Raw genomic sequence first — 11,090 nt, forward strand, 5'->3', positions numbered from 1 at the left:
AATCTGTGCTTCAGCCAAGCAGCTTTGCAGAGGAACATTCCAGGTACACATGCTCTGCATCACCTTTTATCACAGATCCACCTCTGATTTGTTCCCCACCATGTCCCCTACAGCTCTAGGCATTCTGGTTGCTGCTGAAGATGCACTCCCCTACCTCAGATGCCTTTCCAGAGGACTCATCAGATTAATCTGGGTTAACAGAGACTTCAAGAGAATCCCTAGCTTCCCCTGATTCCGGCAGGATGGCTGCAAGGAAGGCATTGGCCACAAATTAGGGAGCTCCGGCTCCAGATCCTAGATTTTGCCATAAAATCTTATGGGATTCAGTCAAGCCATTTAGATCCTTTATATGTGCTCTACGGTGAGATGGAAACACTGTGGAGGCAAATAAGTATTTAGTTAAGCAGGTACCCAGCATTCAGATTTAAAAGCCAGCAGTGTTTTTGTGTGCAGCCCAGCACCACTGCTAGGAACTGAAAGAGCCAACCATGCTCCTCAAAAAAAAAAAAAAAAAAAAAAAAGGGGGAACAAGCATTTTTGCACAGACACTCTGTGTTCCTGGGCTGTGGGTGTTCAATGAAAATGATCAGGGAAACCCCCTGCCCAACAAACTCATTCACATGGTATCTCTGGTCCTCAGCCAGGCACAGCACTCACAGGGAGCAGCAAAGGTGCACCGAGGGACAAGAGTGAGACCTGCCTGAGACAGTGGTCAGCACCACCAGAGCAAACAGGGAATGCACCACAGGAGCACCCCAGGTGCTCAAAAGGCTCAGTGCTTGTGAGCACTGCTGGCTTTAAGGAGCAGGCTCCTGGCAATGTTGGTGGTGACACAGCCCCTGCAGTGGCAGGAACCACAGGGGTACTGCCTCCTCTGCATTCCTGCTGCTCATGGTCAGGAGAAGGACCAAGCCCCAGAGACCTTTTGTGAGCAGCAAAAGGAGCACCCCCAGGTCTGGAATTCACACAGACACTCCAGGGGCCATTCCTGCTCAAACAGGACTGAAGGCAACATCCATCTGGATCTCATGCCCATATGCACTGAGCCTGTCCTGGTCTGGAGCACAGGGAGAGGCTCATGTGCACCCAGTACAACTCGGAGCATCACCAGGTGTTATGTTCAAATAAGAAAAGCAACCTGTGCTAGAAGAGACAGAAATATACTGGCAGTGACAGTGCATAGGATGGCTTGGTAGGTTGGGCACAGTATAGTCCAGTTGAGACAGGCTGCTGTTACAGTCACAGAAAAAGGTTTCTCCTAATTTCCTGCTGAGTGAATTACTCTGTGCTCCTGCTGCCCAGTCTGCAACAGCCCCTTCCCATCCCCAAAACTTATATAAGTGAGTTACTGTAAAAGTTAGGGGTATGCAGGACATTAGTTTTCATCTGTATTTCAAAGAAGGCTCCAGCAGCTGAAAATTGCATTGGATTTGGTACAGAGCAGTACATTGCTCTGTTTTCTTCAGTTGCCAATTACACCAAGACAATTAGCTAAACACAACAGCTGTGTTGATCCTCAGCTGAGGAGAAACCACATATGTTTGTATAGAGCCTAGATCATGCTAATGTGAATCAATCCGTTCCTGACTCATTAACAAGAGTTTATAAAGGGCCTTGGATTGTTACCAGGGCTCATGTCTTTCATTCATGTCTCCACTTTGTGGCTTAATCCTAAGCCTATCTTCTTGTATTTGCAAGAACTTTTTAATAAGAAGAGGTGCCAAAGTCCTAGGCAGACCCACACCCCTGTCCTCTCCCAGCTAAAACATGTTAACTAGCAGGCAAACACCTTGTCTTTTACCTAGTCACCACTTTAATCCTTATCAAAACTGAACTGCTGGCTTCTGTAAATAATCAATCTCTTCTCCAGAAACAAACAATATTTGTCTCCTCAAAGAAGCCTCACAAACATTGTCAATGCCCAGCAGAGCCCTAGAAGACCCTCAGATAAGAGGCACAAAGCTTTTATTTGCTCAACAAAGACAGTAAAAAAAGAACGCCAAGCACCTTTCTTTGAAGAACTGGGCTCCAAGTCACTCCAAGTTCCATTACGGAGCTCCAAGACATTAAAAATAAAATAATAATCTTACAAACCTCTCAAGGCTCACATCAAGTGACATCTTAGACTGCACACATGAGGCTGCACCACTGGGAAAGAATCACCTGTGGCTGTGGTGACAAGGAGCTGGTCTGAGAAGAGTTGACAGGGATGGTGGGGGAGTAAGGGTGCCACCAACAGACCCCTCATCACTAACAGTGCATTCAGCTCCTCCACTGCAGAAGCTGAAGAGATGGTTGGCCATGGACCTGCCAGGCACATTAAACAGAGTGGGCAAGGAACCATGGTACCACTCTAGCAGGGAGCACAAGATGAAACAGTTCATATTCAAAATGTAAAATATTCATATTTTAAATACAAAATATTAATTTTAGATATTTGAATACAATATACAATATTTAATATTAATACATCACTTTTAATAAATTTATTATATAGTATTAATATAAAAATATATACTCATTTATACTCATATTAATATATAAAACATATGGGGAGGAGGAAAGAGAATGCTTGCAGGAAACAGAGGAGGAGCAGGAGTAAGCAGCTTTGACCTTGTCATTTTGTAGTTGTGGGTACAGCCAGCACCCTCACTCGTGCTTGTCCTCTGGTCCCCACAGGTCTCCCCTCACTCCCCTGGAGATCTGTTGCCCCTTACACCTCACATAGATTTCCTCAATCACAGGGAGAGGGTGGATTTTAAACAGCATCTTCACCAGTGGGAGAAGACACTCCTTACTGTTGCCTGATAGGAAAATAAAAAGCCCTGCCACACATCAAGACCTTCACAGCTTTAATAGTCTAACAAGAGTCAAAAGTCTACATCTTCCTATGCAGCTGGCCTCACATTCCCATTTGCAGAGGCTGGGAAAGGAAACCAATTCCCAGGAGAGTTTCACAATCCCTCCTTCCCTTCCCACCACACAAGTCCAACAGCCTGGGCTCTTTCTGCTCCACAGGTGCCACCCTGCCAGCCACCAACTCTGACCTCCCAGGCTGACACTCTACCTGGCCCTGCACCCTCCACCCAACCAGATTCCTGTGGCAGCTTCACCCTGGCTTTGAAACAGGAGGGACACCTCTTGTGCCTGACAGATGAGAGCTTGGATTAAAGCACAACCCTGCCTGGGTTTAAAGGAAAGAAGTGCTGTGTGTGCTGATGCTCGTAACCTTCGTTTCTTAAGTAACAAGAAAGATCTTTTAGACACATTCCTCCTCCCAGAACACCAGCCCATTGCTCAACAACCCTGAGTCCATCCCTCTCTGTCATTACAGGATTTCCCTGCACAACCACTCGGCCCGGCTAGCAGCAAGGATGAAGTCTCCCTATCCTAGCCATGGCAGCAAAGAGCTATCCCCACCAGAACAGCCACATTTTCCCTGCTTATTAACAACTTATTTGCCTGCTTTCTCCACCTGCTCCTCAGGACCCCCAACTCCCACTGGTTCTGCCCCATCTGAGCCCTACCCTTCCCCCCTACCTGCCTCACCAGCCCCAGGTGTCACCAACCATCCCCATCACACTCGGGACATGTCCCACCCACCAAAGGAGCTCTTGTCATCACCTGCAGCCATCAGGGTGCTGCCTCCCTCCCCTCATTAATGCACACCCCCTCCCAGGCTCCTTACCACTCACACAAAAAGGACTGGCAAGGCTCTGCAATCAGTTGCACTTGTTATTCATTCCACATGTGCAGAACACAGCCTCGCTGCTCTGAGGGAGCAGTGTGCATATTTAAAAAGACAATATACAAAACATAGCTGAATCCTAATGAATCTACTGCTTCGCTACTGGAAATGAATGGAATGGTACAGACCTTGCGAAAAAAACAAAAAAACAAAACCAAAAAAAAACCCAAACAAAAAAAAACCCCACCAACCAAACTACACAGTATTTGACTTGTAATATGATCTTCAACATTATTTTTGCAGTGTGTTACTGTTCTGCTTATCAGGCTCGTGAAGGATGGATTGTAAGGACAAAAAGAATGAAATTGCAACAAGCAGCACAGTGCCAGCTCTGTCAAAATGTTAAAGTACTAGCATAGCAAAAAATATACACACTCCTGGCAAAAGTTAACTTCACATAATATGATCCTTTGACATATCAAATCCCCACCAAAGGAGGATTAGGAAACAAGGGCTGTTAGCTGCAATGCATCTTCTGAGGTCTAACCAAACCTTTCAAGTTTAATAGTAACAAGTCCAAATGGGGCTGGGCAGGAATATACTTGTCTAGTACCAAGTTCCTCATTCAAGTATTCAAGCTCCATAAGGTGCACAGCAGCTACAAAGAGAGCCACATAACCCCTCAGCAGGTAAAATTTGGTGCACTTATTCTGTGCTACGCAAGTGGTGGACCCACCTCCTCCAGGGGAAGCTTTTACACACTAGCAGGAGCAGAAATTGCAGAGTGATCCACACAGCTCGGAGTGTCCCACACCTCACCCCAGACACCTCACCCCACCTCCTGCCTCCTCAGCCACCAAGGAGCACGGAAGTTTGAGAAGTTTCCAAGTGTGCCCATAACACCACAGATCCGAGATGAGCCATTCTGGGTTATAATGACCAAGTAGCATCACAGAGGAAGTGCCATAGCCATTGATCGTGGGGAAATAAATGGCCCGTGGGTGACCACCAGCCCGGTTGAGATCTGCCAGAGAGAAAGCAAGGGAGGCGGCTCAGCTGCCCTCTCCCAAACCACCAAACCTATTTGCATTTAGAAAACAGGACGCTTAATGTCGTGCCTGTTAAGCCTGGGAGGGTAGGAAGTCCATGCAGATGGGCAATTTAGGGAGAAAGACGGAGCAGGCAACGTTAGGCAAATTCAGTGCCTCCAGACAACGACACAAAATGCTGCAAGCGGCAAAAAAAAAACAACCCAGTCCCAGTTCGGAGACGGTGAAAATCAAGAGGTCTCCCGCACTCTTCGGTCGCCGTCCAAGGCTGGGACAGGTACAGAGGGACTTCAAGACCCCGCACCTCCCTTAGCGCCCGCACCCACCGGCGGGAGCCGCTCCCGCGCCGGCCCCATCAGATCGCAGCCCCACTCAGGACATTCTGGTCCCCATCCCCACTCGCGGAGGTCCCCTCTCAGCTCCCGTCCCCACTTGCTGGCCACCTTCCGCCCTCGCTGGACCCCCCGCCCTGTCCCACTCACGCAACAATACCCACGCACAACTCCCGAAACCGAGCTGGAGCCCTTCTCGAGGGGACCCCCAGACCCCTCCGGAGCTGACCCCCGGTACCACTCGCGGGAATCACCATCACCGGAGCAACACACCCCGCCGCGCCTTCCCACGGCCTTGTACCAGTAGGTCTGGGGTCTGTCTCCCTTCCGGAGACCCTCCAACCCCTTTCCCCCGGCGGGCAGGGCAGAGTGGCGGTCCCGGTGAAAAAAAACGAGAAAAAAAATCTAAAAACCCGCCTCACCTTTGTATTTATCCATGGGGGCTGCAGCCCACCCCCTGCCCAGAGAAACTCCGGGACACAACGCTACCTCCGCTCCGATACGCGCTCCCGTAGCCTCTTATTCCGGCAGCGCCGGATCCCCCGGCCGGCCCGGGCCGCCCCGCCCCGCCCGCCCCGCCCCGGAGCCGCGTAGCTGGCCGGGATCGGGGCTGTGGGATGGGGACTCGAAGACCTGGGTCAAGGATGGAGATCTGGGATCCGGAGACGGGGATCGGTGATCGATCGGCTCCGCGCCTTGTCCCGCAAGGCGCGGCACGGACCCGCCCCACGGAGTAGGGTCCCTCCGGCTGCCGCTCCCCTGGGAAAAGAGGGTTGGGACCAGTGACAGGATGAGGAGGATGCCCGGGGTGATGGGCTGAGGCCGTGGGGTGGCTCCTGGGACTCCTTGCTGCTCCCCAACGCTGTGCATGGGGGTGCTCAGTCTGGTCCCTGGGGTTTGATCTAGTTGCAGAGGAGGTTGGGACACGTTGAGAGAAAAGCTGTGGTCACCCGGGACAGTTGTGTGTGGTCCCGGGGGATCCCGGTGCTAAACCCCCAGGCAGGAGTCACCAGCGACCCATCTTCTGACCTGCTCTGGACTGGCGGGCTGAAAGGTTCCGGTTCTCCTCCCCCCTTCCTGGAGCAGTGCTGGATGTAATCCGCAGCAATGAGTTTGCCTTCTCCCTTCCCAGTGGCTTCCTAGTAGGGGCTGCCACCTGGATAGAGCAGATCTCCCAGGAAGATGTCCCTCTTCCTGTAACGTTTTCCTTGCCTGACTCCCACCACCACAGGCAGAACTAGCACATGAAAAGTAGTCCAATAATAGCAAATGGACATGGGCATCCAGTCTAATCTCACTATAGGGTACAAGTGACAATCTGTCCCAAGGCCAGTAATTTGGAGATACTGTAGGAATTTAGTATTTATTATTTAATGAGGCTCCCTAGCCTCAGGTTGTGCTAGGGAGGTTTTTTGCATATTAGGAAAAAATTCTTTACTGAAAGAGTGATCAAGCATTGGAACAGCCTGCCCAGGGAAGTGGTGGAATCACCATCCCTGGAGGCATTAAACAAACACAGACACTTGCACTTCAGGACATGTTCTGATGGGCATGCTGGTGTTGGGTTGATTTGTTTGGACTTCATGATTTTAGAGGTCTTCTCCAACCTTAATAGTTTTTTGATTCTATGATATAAAAAATAAAAACATCAGAACTTACAATAGAGAGGGTACATAAGGACTATGGAAGAAGATTTCTCTTGAGAAATAAGGTTAAACCATCAATGTGGGGATACATATCTGCCTGTTACAAGGTCTTTCTGGAAGAGGAGAAGCCAGGTCTCTGACAAGGATGGGCAACTCCACTACCTAGAAAATCAACAGCTCTCCTTGGAGCTGAAAAGTAAGGAAACAGAAGTCATCTCTGCATCATGCATTAGAGCCATATCCTTTGTTTCTGTATGTGAAGATCTAGTCCTCCCTCCACTGAAGGATGGGGGCCACACCATGGTCAAACAATGATTATGTTGTTCTGAGCTTAATCCTCATCCTACTGCCTTGACACTCAATGGGACACAGGCTTTGAGGTCTGAGAAAAAGGGAGCTTGGGCCTGGCTGTGGGTTTTGAGTGTGGCCCAGAAGATGGTGGTGTGGCCTGTAATGGAGATGAATCTTTTATTGCAGAGAGCTGCAGGGCAGAGAGGTGGATTCCCCAAACCACATAGTCCCTTGCATATGGACTCTGCTCTGCAAGTCAAGTGTTTGTCCATCAACTCACATCTAAAGAGCCTGGAGTACTCACAAATGGTAATTTCCACAAACCCATCTGCATAAGGTGGCAGGGGGATAATCATTATTTCTGTGCAATAGCTGAGTCATAGTGTCACCAAGGAGAGGGCAACAAAAGCGCACAGAATCTTTATCTCCCAATTTCTGACCTGTTAGCCCACAGACCATTGACATCCGTGTTCCAATGCCCCTGGAACTGTTAGTGCTGTGTATGTAGAAAAACCCCAAGACTTCACCATATGGCTCTCTTTACATCTTAGAGTCAAAAGAGTCTTAAGGAGGCACTTTTGGCTCCCAGGGGAAGTGAGAAGCTGTGCTGCCCTGTCATCCACCAGGTCCTTGAGTTCTCCCTCCTGCCACTACCCTCCCTGACTGTGTTTAATGGGGGTGACAACTCTCAGAGAATCTTTGTGTCTGGTTGAACTAGAAAGTGACTTTTGCTGCAGGGCAACTTTCCATACAAGAACAAGTTCTGGTAAAGGGCTGTTGCCACTCAAAGAACTGGAAGCTGGACCACCTCTCATCTCTTGCCAGTACATAACTACAGCACAAAAAGGCAGGCAAGCCATATGTCTGACCCATTGGATCCAGCAGGCAGAGAGCAGTCTTCAGTAACTGGAAAGAAAACGGGAGAAATAAATATCTGTCACACAGGGATACTTCTCTTAAAGCTCTTTCAAGCTACTTCTTGGCTCTAGCTTTCAAAATCTAGGAGGGTAGGCCCTGATTTTGCAAGCTTTTGAAGCGTGCTTGTATCTTGAAGCAGGTGAGTAGTCATTCTGAATTCAGTAAGACTAATTAAGGATAATACCAGTTACACACAATAATTAAAGATTATTTGAAAGATGCCTGTGATTCCTGTTTTCAGGACCCAGAGACTTTACATCCCCTACTTGTTCCTTCCTTCCCTTCTCAGCCAGGATAAAGATGCTCTGGAATCGTAGGACTGCCAGACAGCCCCATGGCAATTGCTGGGCAAGTAGCAACGAGGCAAATACTAATGCCAGAGCAATACAAATTCTTCCTGTTTGTCCTCTTCCTCTTGTAGTAGGAAGTACCTAAAATACGTTGGAATACTCTTTTTCAAACAAGCAGTTGTGCTGCAGGTTTTAGTGAAACTGGGAAATACTCAGACTCTGCTTAGTGTGTGGAACTAATATTCCCAGTGTCAGGGAAGTCTAGACTTTTCCATTGGGCTCAACTAAAGTAAATACTTGTGTGCTGGTTCTCCTGATGGAGCTTCCTGGAGCCAATAAAATAACATAAATCTGTGTACCCATGTGTTCCTTGCTTTTTTTCCTGAATATTATTAATGATGATTATTAGTGATGACTCAGGTGTGACAAGCCTTGAGGGCCAAGCTCACGCTATTCGAGTCTTCTTTTAAGTGGCTGACATCCTGTCCTTCAGTGCAGAGGATCATCCTATTGATTACATGCTTTAATGTTTCTTTCCCTGCGTATTCATACTGCATTAATAGGCAGTCTGACTGCTGGTGAGATTATTACCTTTGGCTGAAATTCTCAAGTACCACGTCGTGGCTTTCAGCTGATGTGATTCTGCTTCTCTGGCCTTACCTCCTGTCATTTTAGCACTTTGCATGCTGTGAAACAGAGATGGACTCAAGTATAAATTTCAAAGCTCTATAAACAATTATAATAATTTGCTAAAAACCTTGTGCAGAAATATGATCTTGGTGCTTACTTTTATACATATACTATGCTATGTGCTCTTTTCTTTTACCCGAACAGTGTCACTAAACAGGTGCAGTTTGCTTCATTAATATTATTGTTGTGACACTTACCTTGGTGTTGGGAAATTGAACTGAGGACCCTGTTTATTCCACAGGGAGATTTAAATAACTGGTCTCTGCTAACTGTCCTGATTCGTATGATCAAAGACTGAACCCCATGCTGGAGCCTTGAGCCACTCAAGCCCCTAGAACATGATTTATGTGATACATGACAGTGTCCTGTGGCTTACTGCAGGCAGATGTTAAGGATGAATGAAATGTCTGCCTCACAGAAATAACTTTCATGGATGCTTTATAGATGACCAGACCAGTCCCTTGGTCCCAGGAAGGCACTGGCATAGATCCTGTGAGAGCTCAGCAGTAAAGAAAGGGCCAGAAACATCAGAGAGGCAAACAGGTCACCCTCTGGGGTAGCAAGACTGTCCACAGAATCATAGAATCTTTCAGATTGGAAAAGACCCTTGGGATCACAGAGTCCAACCATCATCCCTACTCCACAAAGTTCTCCCCCAAACCATATCCCGCAACATCACATCTAAATGACCCTCAAATACATCCAGGGATTGGGACTCAAACATGTCCCTGGGCAGCCTCTTCCAGTGTCTGACCTCTCTTTCTGTGAATTTTTTCCTGATGTCCAGTATAAATCTACCCTGTTGCAGCTTGAATCCATTCCCTCTTGCTCTCTCCCTAATTACCTGTGAGAAGAGACCAGCACCAACCTCTCTACAATGTCCTTTCAGATAGTTAAGGAAAGCAATGAAGTCTTCCCCTCAGCCTCCTCTTCCTCAAACTAAACAGACCCAAGCAAAGCTGTTCAGTGAAGGAGCAGTGAGTACGCTGCTGGAGAACAGGACAAGAATCCTTCACCTTACAAGATGTGCAAGCATCCTCTCCATGGGTGTCCCTTCTGAGGTCTTTTTGCTTCACTTGATGATTTTGGCCTTGAAAGAGATGACCAAATTCTCCCCCCAGCTGAAAATGGCCTCACACTGGTGTTGCTCCACTGACTGCTGCCCAACCACTTCTGACTTTCACCAAGGAAAGGCAAGACAATCAGCCCTAATACAAACAAAACCAGAGCTGTTTAGCTGCTCAGCTATACAAAGGCTTCGAGCTGATACATTCCAGCAATGTATTGGATTCTCTCAGCCATTAACTGTTTCAAAAGAGCTTGGGGAAGGGTGGCTGGAGGGAGGCAGGGATTTCCCATTAAGGACAGCAGGACCAGATGTCTTTTTGATGAGCTTCTCTTGGCTTCCCATTCTTTGACATTTCCTCTTCAGTTGTTGAATCCAAACTGTTTCTAGACCAAATTACAGGGAACTCTAATAGCATGAATTGTTTTCTTTCCCCTGACAGATAGAATACCTTCTGCTGGCCAAACTTTGAGATGTGCTGACTGGGCAGTACGCTCAACACCCATTTGTTCCTCATGGAGCCATTTCTTCCTTATACTTTTTTTCCCCTCCAGACTCTTTCCCCTCTTCAGGGAAGCCCCTCAGCTTTCCTTTGACAGTGTTCTATACCAGTAAAAAGCATTCTTTGTTCCCTTCTCTTCCAAACTCCACACGGGGATGTTCAGACCAGCAGACCTCATCGGTTACCAATGCTCTGTCTTCCAGTGTTTAACACTCCAGGAGCCACAGGACACAGCTTTCAGCTTCCTAAGAGGTTTTGCTATGGATTTCTGATACAAAATTAGCTGTGGCCCATGGTTTTGAGGGGATGGGATGAGAAATCCAATATTAGAAACTTCATCCAAGCTTACAGATTTTACTAATAAAGCGATATTGAGCAAAATTTCTCCCAAGCTGATATAAAAATCCCTGCATGGAGAATCAAGCTGCCAATGGAGGACTTGGCTTGACAGAGCTGAACTCTTGGCATCTTTCAGCACCACTAAAACTTACCCATGTGAGAGGAAAAGCTAATTTTATCAAAATATGGGAAAACATTAATTTTTGCATCTTGCTACATTTTCATTAGCATTGTTTTAAGCCTCCCCCCTTATCACCACAAACTATGGTCTGATGTCAA

At 47.6% G+C, this 11,090-nt stretch overlaps 1 protein-coding gene across 1 annotated transcript in view; it reads right to left on the minus strand.

The window, feature by feature from the left end:
- The window catches only part of AFAP1L2 (actin filament associated protein 1 like 2), a 68,062-nt gene extending 62,442 nt beyond the window's left edge, over window positions 1-5,620 (minus strand). The window contains exon 1 of the mRNA XM_030453485.1: window positions 5,492-5,620. Coding sequence (XP_030309345.1) covers window positions 5,492-5,507 — 16 coding nt within the window. The 5' untranslated portion in view covers window positions 5,508-5,620. The remainder of the gene's footprint in view (window positions 1-5,491) is intronic.
- Window positions 5,621-11,090: the final 5,470 nt, after the last annotated feature.

The sequence above is a fragment of the Calypte anna genome, chromosome 6, assembly GCF_003957555.1.
Source record: "Calypte anna isolate BGI_N300 chromosome 6, bCalAnn1_v1.p, whole genome shotgun sequence".
Classification (NCBI taxonomy): Eukaryota; Metazoa; Chordata; class Aves; order Apodiformes; family Trochilidae; genus Calypte; species Calypte anna.